This window comes from Pan paniscus, chromosome 10 (genome assembly GCF_029289425.2).
Source record: "Pan paniscus chromosome 10, NHGRI_mPanPan1-v2.0_pri, whole genome shotgun sequence".
NCBI lineage: Eukaryota > Metazoa > Chordata > Mammalia > Primates > Hominidae > Pan > Pan paniscus.
The window spans coordinates 38,769,982-38,787,564 of NC_073259.2; the positions used below are offsets into that span (position 1 = coordinate 38,769,982).

A 17,583-nucleotide genomic window follows, 5' to 3' on the forward strand; every position below is an offset into this window, starting at 1 on the left:
TCCATAATGGCTGTACTAATTTACATTACCACCAACAATGTGCAAGGGATTCCTTTTTTTTTTAATGGAGTCTCACTCTGTCCCCCATGCTGGAGTGCAGTGGTGTGATCTCAGCTAGCTGCAACTTCCACCTCCCGGGTTGAAGCAATTCTCCTCCCTCAGACTCCAGAGTAGCTGGGATCACAGGTGCATGCTACCATTTCCAGCTAATTTTTGCATTTTTAGTAGAGATGGGGTTTCAGCATGTTGGCCAGGCTGGTCTCAAACTCCTGATCTCAGGTGAATCTCCCACCTCAGCCTTCCAAAGTCCTGGGATTACAGGCATGAGCCACTGTGTCCAGTCCAAAGGATTCCTTTTATCCACATCCTTGCCAACAATTTTTATTTTTTTATTTTTTACTTTAAAAAATTATTATTATTATTATTATACTTTAAGTTTTAGGGTACATGTGCACAATGTGCAGGTTAGTTACATATGTATACATGTGCCATGCTGGTGTGCTGTACCCATTAACTCATCATTTAGCATTAGGTATATCTCCTAATGCTATCCCTCCCCCCTCCTCCCACCCCACAACAGTCTCCTGAGTGTGATGTTCCCCTTCCTGTGTCCATGTGTTCTCATTGTTCAATTCCCATCTATGAGTGAGAACATGTGGTGTTTGGTTTTTTGTCCTTGTGATAGTTTACTGAGAATGATGATTTCCAATTTCATCCATATCCCTGCAAAGGACATGAACTCATCATTTTTTATGGCTGCATAGTATTCCATGGTGTATATGTGCCACATTTTCTTAATCCAGTCTATCATTGTTGGACATTTGGGTTGGTTCCAAGTCTTTGCTATTGTGAATAGTGCCGCAATAAACATACGTGTGCATGTGTCTTTATAGCAGCGTGATTTATAGTCCTTTGGGTATATACCCAGTAATGGGATGGCTGGCTCAAATGGTATTTCTAGTTCTAGATCCCTGAGAAATCACCACACTGACTTCCACAATGCAATGATTGAACTAGTTTACAGTCCCACCAACAGTGTAAAAGTGTTCCTATTTCTCCATATCCTCTCCAGCATCTGTTGTTTCCTGACTTTTTAATGATTGCCATTCTAACTGGTGTGAGATGGTATCTCATAGTGGTTTTGATTTGCATTTCTCTGATGGCCAGTGATGATGAACATTTTTTCCTGTGTCTTTTGGCTGCATAAACGTCTTCTTTTGAGAAGTGTCTGTTCATATCCTTTGCCCACTTTTTGATGGATTTGTTGGTTTTTTTCTTGTACATTTGTTTGAGTTCATTGTAGATTCTAGATATTAGCCCTTTTTCAGATGAGTAGGTTGCAAAAATTTTCTCCCATTTTGTAGGTTTCCTGTTCACTCTGATGGTAGTTTCTTTTGCTGTGCAGAAGCTCTTTAGTTTAATTAGATCCCATTTGTCAATTTTGTCTTTTGTTGCCATTGCTTTTGGTGTTTTAGACATGAAGTCCTTGCCCATGCCTCTGTCCTGAATGGTAATGCCTAGGTTTTCTTCTAGGGTTTTTATGGTTTTAGGTCTAATGTTTAAGTCTTTAATCCATCTTGAATTGATTTTTGTATAAGGTGTAAGGAAGGGATCCAGTTTCAGCTTTCTCCATATGGCTAGCCTGTTTTCCCAGCACTGTTTATTAAATAGGGAATCCTTTCCCCATTGCTTGTTTTTCTCAGGTTTGTCAAAGATCAGATAGTTGTAGATATGCGGCATTATTTCTGAGGGCTCTGTTCTGTTCCATTGATCTATATCTCTGTTTTGGTACCAGTACCATGCTGTTTTGGTTACTGTAGCCTTGTAGTATAGTTTGAAGTCAGGTAGCGTGATGCCTCCAGCTTTGTTCTTTTGGCTTAGGATTGACTTGGTGGTGCAGGCTCTTTTTTGGTTCCATGTGAACTTTAAAATAGTTTTTTCCAATTCTGTGAAGAAAGTCATTGGTAGCTTGATGGGGATGGCATTGAATCTATAAATTACCTTTGGCAGTATGGCCATTTTCACGATATTGATTCTTCCTATCCATGAGCATGGAATGTCCTTCCATTTGTTTGTATCCTCTTTTATTTCATTGAGCAGTGGTTTGTAGTTCTCCTTGCAGAGGTCCTTCATGTCCCTTGTAAGGTGGATTCCTAGATATTTTATTCTCTTTGAACTAATTGTGAATGGGAGTTCACTCATGATTTGGCTCTCTGTTTGTCTGTTATTGGTGTATAAGAATGCTTGTTATTTTTGCACATTGATTTTATATCCTGAGACTTTGCTGAAGTTGCTTATCAGCTTAATGAGATTTTGGGCTGAGACGATGGGGTTTTCTAGATATACAGTCATGTCGTCTGCAAACAGGGACAATTTGACTTCCTCTTTTCCTAATTGAATACCCTTTATTTCCTTCTCCTGCCTAATTGCCCTGGCCAGAACTTCCAACACTATGTTGAATAGGAGTGGTGAGAGAGGGCAGCCCTGTCTTGTGCCAGTTTTCAAAGGTAATGCTTCCAGGTTTTGCCCATTCAGTATGATATTGGCTGTGGGTTTGTCATAGATAGCTCTTATTATTTTGAGATACATCCCATCAATACCTAATTTATTGAGAGTTTTTAGCATGAAGCGTTGTTGAATTTTGTCAAAGGCCTTTTCTGCATCTATTGAGATAATCATGCGATTTTTGTCTTTGGTTCTGTTTATGTGCTGGATTACGTTTATTGATTTGTGTATATTGAACCAGCCTTGCATCCCAGGGATGAAGCCCACTTGATCATGGTGGATAAGCTTTTTGATGTGCTGTTGGATTTGGTTTGCCAGTATTTTATAGAGGATTTTTGCATCAATGTTCATCAAGGATATTGGTCTAAAATTCTCTTTTTTGGTTGTATCTCTGCCCGGCTTTGGTATCAGGACGATGCTGGCCTCATAAAATGAGTTAAGGAGGATTCCCTCTTTTTCTATTGATTGGAATAGTTTCACAAGGAATGGTACCAATTCCTCCTTATACCTCTGGTAGAATTCAGCTGTGAATCCATCTGGTCCTGGACTCTTTTTGGTTGGTAAGCTATTGATTATTGCCACAATATCAGAGCCTGTTATTGGTCTATTCAGAGATTTAACTTCTCCCTGGTTTAGTCTTGGGAGAGTGTATGTGTCGAGGAATTTATCCATTTCTTCTAGATTTTCTAGTTTATTTGCATAGCGGTGTTTGTAGTATTCTCTGATGATAGTTTGTATTTCTGTGGGATTGGTGGTGATATCCGCTTTATCATTTTTTATTGCATCTATTTGATTCTTCTCTCTTTTTTTCTTTATTAGTCTTGCTAGCGGTCTGTCAATTTTGTTGATCTTTTCAAAAAACCAGCTCCTGGATTCATTAATTTTTTGAAGGATTTTTTTGTCTCTATTTCCTTCAGTTCTGCTCTGATTTTAGTTATTTCTTGCCTTCTGCTAGCTTTTGAATGTGTTTACTCTTGCTTTTCTAGTTCTTTTAATTGTGATGTTAGGATGTCAATTTTGGATCTTTTCTGCTTTCGCTTGTGGGCATTTAGTGCTATAAATTTCCCTCTACACACTGCTTTGAATGTGTCCCAGAGATTCTGGTATGTTGTGTCTTTGTTCTCGTTGGTTTCAAAGAACATCTTTATTTCTGCCTTCATTTCGTTATGTACGCAGTAGTCATTCAGGAGCAGGTTGTTCAGTTTCCATGTAGTTGAGTGGTTTTGAGTGAGTTTCTGAATCCTGAGTTCTAGTTTGATTGCACTGTCGTCTGAGAGACAGTTCGTTATAATTTGTGTTCTTTTACATTTGCTGAGGAGAGCTTTTCTTCCAAGTATGTGGTCAATTTTGGAATAGGTGTGGTGTGGTGCTGAAAAAAATGTATATTCTGTTGATTTGGGGTGGAGAGTTCTGTAGATGTCTATTAGGTCCCCTTGGTGCAGAGCTGAGTTCAATTCCTGGGTATCCTTGTTAACTTTCTGTCTCGTTGATCTGTCTAATGTTGACAGTGGGGTGTTAAAGTCTCCCATTATTATTGTGTGGGAGTCTAAGTCTCTTTGTAGGTCACTCAGGACTTGCTTTATGAATCTGGGTGCTCCTGTATTGGGTGCATATATATTTAGGGTAGTTAGCTCTTCTTGTTGAATTAATCCCTTTACCGTTATGTAATGGCCTTCTTTGTCTCTTTTGATCTTTGTTGGTTTGAAGTCTGTTTTATCCGAGACTAGGATTGCAACCCCTGCCTTTTTTTGTTTTCCATTTGCTTGTAGATCTTCTTCCATCCTTTTATTTTGAGCCTATGTGTGTCTCTGCATGTGAGATGAGTTTCCTGAATACAGCACACTGATGGGTCTTGACTCTTTATCCAATTTGCCAGTGTGTGTCTTTTAATTGGAGCAGTTAGTCCATTTACATTTAAAGTTAATATTGTTATGTGTGAATTTGATCCTGTCATTATGATGTTAGCTGGTTATTTTGCTCATTAGTTGATGCAGTTTCTTCCTAACCTCGATGGTCTTTACAATTTGGCATGTTTTTGCACTGGCTGGTACTGGTTGTTCCTTTCCATGTTTAGTGCTTCCTTCAGGAGCTCTTTTAGGGCAGGTCTGGTGTGACAAAATCTCTCAGCATTTGCTTGTCTAAAGTATTTTGTTTCTCCTTCACTTATGAATCTTAGTTTGGCTGGATATGAAATTCTGATGGGCTTCCCTCTGCGGGTAACACGACCTTTCTCTCTGTCTGCCCTTAACATTTCTTCCTGCATTTCAACTTTGGTGAATCTGACAATTATGTGTTTTGGAGTTGCTCTTCTCGAGGAGTATCTTTGTGGCGTTCTCTGTATTTCCTGAATCTGAATGTTGGCCTGTCTTGCTAGATTGGGGAAGTTCTCCTGGATGATGTCCTGCAGAGTGTTTTCCAACTTGGTTCCATTCTCCCCGTCACTTTCAGGTACACCAATCAGACGTAGATTTGGTCTTTTCACATAGTCCCATATTTCTTGGAGGCTTTGTTTGTTTCTTTTTATTCTTTTTTCTCTAAACTTCCCTTCTTGCTTCATTTCATCATTTCATCTTCCGTCACTGATACCCTTTCTTCCAGTTGATTGCATAGGCTCCTGAGGCTTCTGCATTCTTCAATTAGTTCTCATGCCTTGGTTTTCAGCTCCATCAGCTCCTTTAAGGACTTCTCTGCATTGGTTATCCTAGTTATCCTTTCGTTTAATTTTTTTTTTTTTTAGTTTTTAACTTCTTTGCCATTGGTTTGAATTTCCTCCTGTAGCTCGGAGTAGTTTGATCATCTGGAGCCTTCTTCTCTCAACTCGTCAAAGTCATTCTCCATCCAGCTTTGTTCCATTGCTGGTGAGGAGCTGCATTCCTTTGGAGGAGGAGAGGTGCTCTGCTTTTTCGAGTTTCCGGTTTTTCTGCTCTGTTTTTCCCCCATCTTTGTGGTTTTATCTACTCTTGGTCTTTGATGATGGTGACGTACAGAAGGGTTTTGATGTGGATGTCCTTTCTGTTTGTTAGTTTTCCTTCTACGAGGCAGGACCCTCAGCTGCAGGTTTGTTGGAGTTTGCTAGAGGTCACTCCAGACCCTGTTTGTCTGGGTATCAGCAGTGGTGGCTGCAGAACAGTGGTGGCTGTAGAACAGCGGATCTTGGTGAACCGCAAATGCTGCTGCCTGATCGTTCCTCTGGAAGTTTTGTCTCAGAGGAGTACCTGGCCGTGTGAGGTGTCAGTCCACCCCTACTGGGGGGTGTCTCCCAGTTAGGCTGTTCAGGGTTCAGGGACCCACTTGAGGAGGTAGTCTTCTGGTTCTCAGATCTCCAGCTGTGTGCTGGGAGAACCACTACTCTCTTCAAAGCTGTCAGACAGGGAATTTAAGTCTGCAGAGGTTACTGCTGTCTTTCTGTTTGTCTGTGCCCTGCCCCCAGAGGTGGAGCCTACAGAGGCAGGCAGGCCTCCTTGAGCTGTGGTGGTCTCCACTCAGTTCGAGCTTCCAGGCTGCTTTGTTTACCTAATCAAGCCTGGGCAATGGTGGGCCTCCCTCCCCCAGCCTCACTGCCACCTTGCATTTTGATCTCAGACTGCTGTGCTAGCAATGAATGAGACTCCATGGGCGTAGGACCCTCGGAGCCATGTGCAGGATATAATCTCCTGGTATGCCACTTTTTAAGCCCATTGGAAAAGTGCCGTGTTAGGGTGGGAGTGACCCAGTTTTCCAGGTGCCGTCTGTCACCCCTTTCTTTGACTCGGAAAGGGAACTCTGTGACCCCTTGTGCTTCCCGAGTGAGGCAATACCTTGTCCCGCTTAGGCTCGCACATGGTGCACTGCACCCACTGTCCTGCACCCACTGTCTGGCACTCCCCAGTGAGATGAACCCAGTACCTCAGATGGAAATGCAGAAATCACCCGTCTTCTTTGTCGCTCACGCTGGGAGCTGTAGACCGGAGCTGTTCCTATTTGGCCATCTTGGCTGCACCCCCCACTTTTTTCTTATTCTAGTTAATGATTTGTTGATTTTGTTAATCTTTTCAAAAAACTTTATTCTCTGATATTTTTCTCATTTTTCTCGTCTTGATTTTGTTTATTTTTCCTCTAACCTTTATTATTTTCTTCCTCTACTAATTTTGGGTTTAGTTTGTTTTTGTTTGTCTAGTTCCTTGAAGTATAATGTTAGGTTGTTTATCTTTTTTTTGATGTAGGCATTTATTCCTCTAATGTTTAGTTTTAGAACTGCTTTTGCTGTAACCCATAAGTTTTGGTAGGTGGTGTTTTCATTGTCCTTTGACAGTCCTGTACTTGGTTATTTATATCTTTCTCCAGGTTTGGAAATGTTTTTGCTATTATTTCTTTATGCAATTTTTCTACTTCTTTGTCTTTCTTTTGCTCCTTTAACTCTAGTAACTGAAAGCACTTGCTGTTTTGATGCATTCCCATAAATCCTGTAATATTTTCTTATTCCTTTTTCTTTTTTCTCTGCTTACTTTATACTTACATATAAACTGTCTTCAAGTTTACAGATTTTTTTCCTGCTTGATCAAGCCCACTGTTTATACAATCTATTTTTATTTTATTATATTTTTAGCTCCAGATTTCTGTTTAATTTTTTAATTATTTTAATCTCTCCATTAAATTTCTTGTTCTGGTCATTTACTGTTTTCCTTGTTTCTTTGAGGAAAGTATTTCTCTGTATTTTATTCAACATTTTATTCAAGTTCACTGAGTTTCCTTAAAATAGTTATTTTGAATTCCTTGTAAGGTCTTTCATATATCTCCATTTTTTAGGGTTTGTCACTGGCATTTTATTTTGGCCTTTTGGGGATTTCATGTTTTCCTGATTGTTCTTGAACCTTGTGGTCATGTGTTGATATCTGTAATTTGAAGAAGTAGGTATCTATTTCAGTGATTGCAAGCTGGCTTTATCTGGAAACTCTCTTTAACATTAAGCCAGTGCAGAGATTCTGGTCAGGCCATCTAGCATGGTCACTATGTCAGAGACTTTTGCAGCCTTTTCAGTGCTAGGGGGAACTCTAGGCCCAGGACCTCTGTGGTTACTATGGTGCTGGGCTGGAATGCTGTGGCCACTGAGGCTGGTGTAGCACTGCTGAGTTCCTGAAGCTAGTGGCTGTGGAGGCCTGCCTGCCAGCCACGAAGAGCTGTCCAGAGCCTGAGGCTATTGTAGTCAGCTAGCATTTGTGAGCACTGGAGGTGTAGTCTATGGCTCAGGTGCCTTGGATTTCCAGATTTCCATCTGACACCAAGGCAGGTCTAGGGGCTTAATCTGTGGGTATTGGCCTGGATTCAGAAACTGTAGAGATTTGCTTGGTACTGAGTTTTACTGTGGCAACTGGTGTTATGGTCCAAGGCAAGGTCCTATGCTTATTTCCCTCTTTTTATCCCAAGCAGACTGTATTTCTTTCTGTGGTGTGCTGCCTGGGGTTGGGGGAGGAATGGGCAGATAATGCAAAATTGTCCCTCCTATCCTCTTCAAGCCTTTTTTCCTGTTATTATGCTCTAAATAGGTACTGCAATCTCTTACCTGATTTCCTTAGCTCTTGTGAAGGCTTTTTTATGCATGAATAGTTGTTCAAATTGGTGTTTCTGTGGAGGGATGGAGATGTCTAATCTGCCGTTTTGCTCTGCTCTCCCTAATTTTTATTCTATATTATCTTTCTTTTATCTTACTTTGGTCCTCCTTTGCAACCCTACAATGCATGTTTTCTAAAATTTTAGTTCTGGTTATGAGTTACTTTTACTGGCAAAAACTGCATTTACTTTAGCACCAACCTAATAGATTTTTCTTCTTTGAGTCTCACTTTTTGAACAGACAAAATATATTATTTCCTTAAATAGGTTTTCTAAACTATTTGATTTTCTTTCCCCTCAAGAATATTGACAATTCATAAATTCATTTGCTTTAAATAGTTCCACACATTTTGAAGGCCTTGTTCATTCTTTTTTCTTTTTGTCTGACTGTATTATTTTTAAAGATCTGTCTTCAAATTCTGAAAGGCTTTCTCCTCCTTGGTCCAATCTGTTATTAAAGCTTTCAAATGTAGTTTGTAATTTCTTCAATGAATCTTTCAGTTCCATATTTTTTAAAAAGATGTCTAATTGCTAAATTTCTCATTTATGTCCTAAAAATCTTCTGCACAGTAAAAAAAAATTAATAGAGTAAAAAGGCAACTTGCAGACTGGGAGAGAATGTTTGCTAACTATGCATCTGATGGGACTAATGTCCAGAATTTACAAGAAACTCAAACAATGCAGCAACAACAACCAGAGCAAATAATCCTGTTAAAAAGTGGGCAAAGAACATGAACAGACATTTTTCAAAAGATGACATACTAATGGCCAAAAATCATGAAAAATGCTCATTGTCACTAATCAGATAAATAGAAAAATTAAAACCACAATGAGATGTCACCTCACACCAGTTTGAATGTCTATTATTAAAAAGACAAAAAATAACAGGTGTTGGTGAGGCTGTGGAGAAAAGGGGATACATACACTGTGACTGGGAATATAAATTAGTACAAGCGTGATAGAAAACAGTTTGGAGATTTCTGAAAGAACTAAAAATAGAACTACCATTCAACCCAGCAATCCCATTACTAAGTATCTACCCAAAGGAAAGGAAATCATTATGTGAAAAGATACCTGTACTTGTATGTTTATTGAAGCACTATTCACAATAGCAAAGATATGGAATCAACCTAAATGTCCATCAACGAATGATGGAATAAAGAAATGTGATATATATATATATATATATATATATATATATATTACACAGCCATGAAAAAGAATGAAATCATGTCTTTGCGGCAAGATGGATGGAACTAGAGGTCATTATCTTAGGTGAAACAAATCAGACACAGAAAGACAAACATCGCATGCTCTCACTTATAAGGGGAAGCTAAATAATACATACACATGAATGTAGAATGCAGAATAATGACAATGGAAACTCATAAGGGTGGGGGGCAGGAGGAGGGTGGATTAATTAAGGGGTACAGTGGATATTACTCTGGTGATGGATTCGCCAAAAGCCCTTACTTTATCTCTATGCAACATATCCATGTAACAAAATTACAATTGTACCCCATCGATTTATACACAAAGGTCAAAAATATACTTTATGTGTTTAATACAATTTATATTATTATTTTAATCTTTCATATTATTTGCATCATACTTCTATTGTTATTTCTGTTCTAATTTGTGTATTTCTTTTAAAAATTATTTTGAATTTGTTCTTTGTGTGGTGAGCCTTCTGAAGTGATCTTTTATCTTACCATCACATTTAAATGTCTGATGATCTATTTTACCATCACATTTAAATGTCTGATTTTAAAGGTGTATATTTCCTTTATCTATTCTGTATGATATTTATGATATCTGTTAGTTGCTATCTTTCTATATTATAGAAAATATATTATTTCCTTTTTTTCTTCTCTTTTTTCCTTTTCTTTTCACCCATGATTCTTATTGTCTAGATTTTTTTTGGCATTTGCACTTGTCTTTTGGTATCTATCTATCTATTGATCTATCATTTCTCCCTATTTAATCTTTTTATTGTTTTCTTTTGTCTTAATGGAGAGTTTATGAGACCTGATCTTCTAGCTCATTATTTCTGCTTTGGTTCTACCTGTCGTGGTATTATTCTCACTTGTTTTATTCTTTATTTCTTTTATTATGTTTTTTATTTCTCTATTTCTCTTTTACAACCTTTTGTGAATTTGGACACTTACTACGTTTTTAAACCTCATTACTTTTTAATGTTTTGTCCTTAATTTTACCAGTATCTTTTTTATCTTTTTGAAGAAATTATAATTATTCAAAATTTTTGATATTTCTGCTTTAATTTTTTTATCTCATATATTTTCCAGTATGTAGCTTTTTCCCCTCCAAGTAGATCTGTTCCTCAGATGAGTGGTTGCTTTAGCTTTAGAGCATGTGACTCCACTATAGCTTTAGCTATACTATCCAATGATATGTATGAAAAAAAGCTTAAGCCCTGGTTTTTGACCTTCAACGTGAACTTAAATAAATGGGTAAATGTGATTTTCAGGCCAGAGAACCCAAGTCATTACGAACTGTCCTTAATCATCCTATGTTATACCTTACCTGGCTTCCTAAAAAATTCTCTGTTAAAGATATACAAAAGGCCAAGAAACATATTAAAAAAGTTCAATACCACGAATCATCAGGGATATGAGAATTAAAACCACAATGAGATACTACTATATTTCTGCAAGAATGGCCATTATTAAAAAGTCAAAAAGCAATAGATGTTGGTGTGGATGTGGGGAAAATGAAAAGCTTATTGCTGCTGGTGGGAATGTAAATTAGTACAACCTCTATTGAAAACAGTATGGTGATTCCTTAAGGAGCTAAAAGCAAACATACCATTTGATCCAGCAATCTCACTACTGGGTATTTACCCAAAGGAAAAGAAGTCATTATATGAAAAAGACACTGGCATATGTATGTTTATAGAAGCACAATTCACAATTGCAAAGATGTGGAACCAACCTAAGTGCCCAATGATTAATGAATGGATAAAGAAAATGTGCTATATATACACCATGAAATACTACTTAGCCATGAAAAGAAACAACGTTTTTTATTATTTTATTTTATGTTTTTTTGAGACAGAGTCTTGCTGTGTTGCCCAGCCTTGAGTACAGTGGCATAAACTCAGCTCACTACAACCTCTGCCTCCCTGGTTCAAGTGATTCTTGTACCTTAGCCTCCCAAGTAGCTGGAACTACAGGCATGTGCCACAACGCCAGGCTAATTTTTGTATTTTTGGTAGAGACAGGGTTTCACCATGTTGGCCAGGCTGGTCTCGAACTCCTGAACTCAAGTGATCCACCCTCCTCAGCCTCCCAAATTTCTGGGATTACAGGCAAGAGCCACTGCACCTGGCCTGGAAAGGAACAAAAGAATGTATTTTGCAGCAATTTGGATGGAGCTGGAAGTCATTATTCTAAGTGAAGTAATACAGGAGTGGAAAACCAAAAACTATGTTCTCACTTATAAGTATGTTCTCACTCGTAAGTGGGAGCTAAGCTATGAGTATGCAAAGGCACACAGAGTGGTATAATGAACTTTAGAGACAGAAGGGGAATGATGGGAGGGTGCTAGGGATACAAAACTACACCTTAGGTCCAATGTATACTACTTGGGTGACAGGTGCACTAAAATCCCAGAATTCACCACTATTTAATTCACTGATGTAACAAAAGGCCACTTGTACTCCAAGTGATTCTTGTGCTTCAGCCTTCCCAGTAGCTGGAATTACAGGCACGCATCACCATGCCTGGCTGATTTTTGTATTTTTATTTGGTTGGTGCAAAAGTAATTGCAGTTTTTGCCATTACTTTTGCCATTACTTTTAGTAGCAAAAACCACAATTACTTTTGCATCAATGTAATAGTAGAAACGGGGTTTCACTGTGTTGGCCAGGCTGTTCTTGAACTCCTGACCTCAAGTGATCCGCCTGCCTCAGCCTCCCAAAGAGCTGGGATTAGAAGTGTGAGTCACTGATCCTGGCTGAAATAAAAAAAATTAAAAAATATATTTTATTGTTTTGAATTTTATTTAAAACTCTTTGCAAGAAATGATGCTGGAAGACTACCTCTTTAGAATTGTAATCCATACATCCACAAGCTCTGGCAGCTTTAAAGAGAGGCAATAGAAGAATGAATGCCCAAATGTAGCAGATTGGCTCTTACTCATTTTCATAGTCTCCTCACCCTAGCACTGGTATAATATGATTCTGAGAATGTTAGGCAGCTAAAGCTGTTTCTTTTAATTCTTGTCCACTTTGGTGACATGAGGAATCAAACTCACCATTTTATATATTTAGATACTGAATATTCTGGTAGCTCAGCACCAGACTCTGTGAAGTCATTCCTTTTGCTTATCTATGACTTGGATTACATTCCAAGTATGAATTAACATAGCGCCAGACTAGATGAACAGCTTTAGAAGAATATGACTTGCTTTTTTTTTTGACAAGCTCATTTAGAAGGTGATACATTCTTTTCCATATTCATTTCCAAATGCTTATATAAAGAATGCTGAGTGAACTCTTGCCTAGTGATCTTAAACATTAACTTATACAAAGTACCTTCCTTCCTTGTCTCAGCATGTTAATACATCCCGTCTCTCCCATAGATATCTAGGGCAATGAAGTTGATGCTAGCCCAGTTCTTATAACCTGCTGCCAAGTATTTTGATGGCTTTATCTGAAGTGTAGGTAAGATCTTTGCTGACCCAGCTACCCAGCATGCAGCTGGATGTGTGGAGAGTAGAAATATGCTGGCCTTGTGCAGATGGATTTCCAGTACAATGGCCAACATTTTTACTGTCCCTGCTATATTAAACCAACCAATTTAATACCTTCTTTCTAGTTAAGCTCCAGTTCCTTGAAAAATATATTGTTTATAATATAGTTATAATAGATGTCATTTATTAAACACAATAAATACTGGCTGTCTTTTAATATTTTACATCTATTTTCTCACTGAATGCTCAAAACTATAAGATAGACAGTATTATTGTAAACATTTTAGAGTTGACAGAGGTGAGCCTTAGAGAGATCAAGTAACTATCCCCAGGTAACTTTGGTAGAAAGTTGAAAATCTGGGATTTGAACTAAAGCCTATGTTTTAAGCCACTATATGACATTGCTCCCACTGTACCATAGGTTTTAGTAGAAATGTGGGTGTAGGGGAACTTAATGATTTAGATGTGGCTATTCAAGAACACTTCTTGTTCTTATAGTGCATTAAATTTGGAATATATTGAATATCATCACTAATCTCTAGCTAGCAACCAAAGAAAACAAGATACTCAGAATAGCAACAGCTTTACATAAAATACTTTTTCAAAAATATTATACATTCTCCAATACCTTCTGTGGCTCTGATAATTTGCTCTCATAATCAGTTCAATCCAGCTTGTTCCTTAAATGCTTGAGAAGTACCTTGTTTTACTCAACATATTACCACATATAAAGCATGTGAAAATACCAGATTGTGTTCCACTTTTACCCCAAATAGTAACAAAGCTCCTGCAATTTGTTAAGATATTATTAAACTGTGTACAAATGCTCAGATTAAAAAAAAGTGCTTACTTCCATTGAAGTTGGACACTACCACTACCTATTCAAATTCAAGTTGTCATTGCCTTGAATCCATGTGTAAAGTTTTTGGTAGGATAGTCTATTTCTAGTTGTTTTTCAAGACTCATAATTTGGAACATTCTAGATATAAGATTGCACTGACACTTTATATTCTTTTTCACTTTATAAAAAGGTCATCCATGGTTTATGTTACAAACAAAAGCAAAAATCTGGGGGAAAGTTAAAGAAGTAGAGCCAGATAACAGAATTTTCTTTTCTAATATCTAATAAAGTGAAACAAAAGGATGAAAATAAAATCATGATAGGAAGGAAAAAATCACCAGAAACTATCAAAGAGAGAGAAAACAGATCTCATGCCATTAACTTAAAATGTCACCTAAGAAAAGAAACAATAGATTTTGTCTAGGAGAATGAAAGCCTTCTAAACTTGTCTCTAGAAACCTGTTTTAACCATAAACTAGAAAATGGACATATTAAGTTGACAAAAATCTTAAAAATTTTCTCCTCATTTGGAGAAAAGTAGACTAAATGTATATTCTTTCATTTTCCTCTTATGAACGGATGGAAGTTGCAATGGTTACATTTGAAATATAGATGAAAAAATGGAGGAGAATAAAAATTATTCACTCCTCGATGGAAACATAGTCTCCAGGGCTCCATGCTGAAGAACAATGCTGATACTACATTCTCCTCAAAACAATTCTGAAAATTTCTTGACTCATGAAACCCAGCTAATTCAGTAGTTGTACTTACTTAGTTTTATGGTCTGGTTTCCTTTTTCACTCTAAATTCTTATCCTCCTACTCTTCTAAATAAACAATCTGTTTTGCTTCTTAAATTTCAAATAATTTATGGAAAACAGAACTAATTCTTTCCAACTGTTCCTTTTCAGATCCCCATTCACTCTTCTCTAATAACAATTAAAATATTATTTTGTTTTCTTTGTAAATTTATTACATAAATTTACCATTTATATATCTTTCCTTGATTCTAGACTATAGTTTTCTTGAAATTAAGACATATACTTTTCCTATTTTTATCTTCAAGGGCCAATTTAGCACTTGAAATATAGACATTCAATGCATATTTGTTAAGTGAAAATGTATTTTGAAGTGTAATCTCCTTTTTTAAAGTTTCACAATCTTTTTGACTGAGTCCTTGAAAGCTTGTTTCACTTGCTGATTTCTTAAAGTATATATGAAGGGATTCAGCAAGGGAGTAACCGAAGTAATGAGTACAGCTATTCCTTTGTTGAAAGCACCTCCTTCTTTTGCAGAAGGATTAATGTACATAAACATGCAGCTGCCATAAGAGAGGGAGATGACAATCATGTGGGAGGAACAAGTGGAAAAGGCCTTTGTCCTTTGCTGGGCAGAAGGGATCCTCAGAATAGTCCTGATAATGTATGTGTAAGAAAGTGTCACCAGCACCAGAGTAACCACGAGAGTCACAACAGCCAAGAGGATGACCATCAGTTCTAAGAGGCTTGTGTCTGAGCAGGCAAGCTCCATGAGAGGCCCATAGTCACAGTAATAGTGATTCAGAATGTTGGAGACACAGAAATCTACCTGGGTCATCAGGATGATTGGTGGTAAGATTGCTAGGAATCCCCCCAACCAGGAGCAGAACACTAGTTGTATGCAGACTCTGCTGCTCATAATAGTCAGGTAATGCAAGGGTTTGCAGATGGCCACATAACGATCATAAGACATGGAGGCCAGGAGGTAAAACTCGGTAGCTCCAAGAAATATAGCAAAAAAATACTGAGTCAAGCAGCCAGCAAAGCTGATAACTTTATTTCCTGTTGTCATGCTGGTCAGAAATCTGGGAATAAAAATGGATGTGAAGGAAATTTCTAAGAAGGAGAAATTCCGGAGGAAGAAATACATGGGGGTCTGGAGGTGGGGGTCTAGTAAGGTGAGGGTGATAATAGTCAGATTTCCTAGGACACTTAGCATGTAGGTAAGGAACAGAAAGATGAATATCATCACTTGGAGTTCAGGTTGATTTGTAAGGCCCAGTAGAATAAACTCACCAAACATGGTTCTGTTTTTCATTGCTGACCTTCAGAAAACCTAAAGGCAAAAGGTGAGAATGATGAAAATTGAAGAGTTTCTTAGAGTAGGAGACATAAAGCTTATTTTAATGAACAGAATCAGGTCATACATTGCTCACCATCCATATGGCCCAAACCAGTGTCCCATTGGGGTGCACTTGGCTCCATGCAAGCCCCATATCTTTTGTTTAAGTGACCTTTTTCATTTCTCAAGTTGACCTGTTCCTGGGCACTTAAGAAAACTTATTATAGAATAACTCATTTTTTTTTCAGAAAAATAGAAGTTTTTGAACCTGTTGTTTCCTTTCAAATGTTTATACAATCTTCACAAGTAAAGCACTTTCTCTTGACTGTATTATAAGCTCTCCTAATTCTGTGCTTTTGGCACACATCTCTCTACCTCATTCTGTTTTCTGTGCTTTCCTGTTTCTTTCTTTCCTTTCTCTGCACTATTTGATGCTTCACTGGATATCTGCTATAGATCCTTATCTCCATTACTGTCCAAATCTCTGACATCCTTGTTTCAGAAACAAGTAGGAATTTCCCTACACAGGCAATGCTGAAGATCATCTCATTTTGTATTGTGAGTCTTTTCCTCTACATGAACAAGGCTCAAGCATCAGTATGTCATATTAATTTACATTTTATGTTTCTCTGCCACATTCAGAGTCTTCCAGGCACTGATTTGAGATATGTCTCTGAGAAGAGAAATTTTGAGAACTCTGTAAGCAGCATCACGGAATGGATTTTGCTCAGTCTTAGAGTCCCCAATGGCAACTAAGGATGACAGTTTATCATGACCCAAACTCTCCTGTTTTCTATTCTTGTCTTACAGAAACCAGAAAAAGTTTTTAATAATAAGAGTTCTTTGTAGATAAAGTGGTAATTCTCAGGGAAGAAATACTTGGTGGTAGTATTGTGAGTGCATCTTTAGATTTTTCTGATTAAGAGGCAAATACAATATAAAGGGGTCCCTCTAATTTACATGCACATGGATTAGAAAAATTATGTTATTAAAATCATTCTTGTCAACCTTCCCATCTTTCCATACAGGTTTTGGAGGTCTTAGATGATGTGAAACATTGACCTGGGTCTCCTGCAGCCCTCTTTTCCTTGTTTATACTAACCTGTGGTCTTTGGCAAGTACTGCATTTTCTTCTAGATTTTCACAGTTGATTCATTTCACGATCCACATTTACAGAATGATAAAATCAGTGACTTTAAAAACATATGTTGCTCATACCTTTGACAACCTGAATGACTATAGTATACTGTTTACCTTGTTGTTCCTAAGAGGTAAATCAAAGATGAGATGTGCCACGTGAATCTTTGAGTAGTATAAACTTTAACATGTTTTCTATTGGCTTCCATCCACATTTTACCTTTCTCTTAATAGAAGTATCCAAACTTGTGGAACTTAACCAGAAAAAAGAGCATATTATTTTCCATTCTAAGAATCCAATCCAGAATCAAATCATAGTTCCTGAGAGACACAGAACTTCACATATGTAATAAAAAAGAAAAACAAAGCCCATAGCAGTTATTGAATTGGAAGAAAATACTTTGAGAGACAGAAAATTTCTTAGATGGCAGAGGATGGGCATCTTTGCAGTTTCTGTGTTAGCTAGATCAACACGGGTTTTATCTGCTCTTTTTAGAGCAGGCACAAGGGATCAATTTCCTGAAGAAGCTAAAGAAGCCCTGTGGACCCAAGTTCAAAAGGGGCTAATGAACCTCAGTTGTTGGCAATTTTGAGAACAAACTGTAAATATATGACTGAGAAGCGAGGTTCCAGAGAGACCATTGAGATAAAGGTTCCATGAGAGAATCTGCCACAGCCATGAAGTTTGTGGAGAAATGTAGA

The 17,583-nt window shown here is 37.6% G+C and overlaps 1 protein-coding gene across 2 annotated transcripts; it reads right to left on the reverse strand.

Moving 5' to 3' along the window:
• Window positions 1-9,777: 9,777 nt before the first annotated feature.
• On the reverse strand, window positions 9,778-17,302 carry LOC117978155 (olfactory receptor 6C4). Of its 2 annotated transcripts, none has more exons than XM_057299431.1 (2): window positions 16,999-17,302; window positions 9,778-15,738 (listed from the first exon to the last, which is right to left on the reverse strand). In XM_057299431.1, exon 2 carries the CDS (start codon window positions 15,718-15,720, stop codon window positions 14,791-14,793), a length of 930 nt encoding a protein of 309 aa, XP_057155414.1. In that variant the 5' UTR covers window positions 15,721-15,738; window positions 16,999-17,302; the 3' UTR covers window positions 9,778-14,790. The 2 variants fall into 2 exon arrangements, with proteins under 2 accessions (XP_057155414.1, XP_057155413.1); XM_057299430.1 differs by having other exon boundaries at window positions 16,847-17,302.
• Window positions 17,303-17,583: the final 281 nt, after the last annotated feature.

What these genes read in the sequence shown, in the direction of transcription:
- LOC117978155 (XM_057299431.1), bottom strand. Translation starts at nt 15,720, where the DNA reads ATGAAAAACAGAACCATGTTTGGTGAGTTTATTCTACTGGGCCTTACA.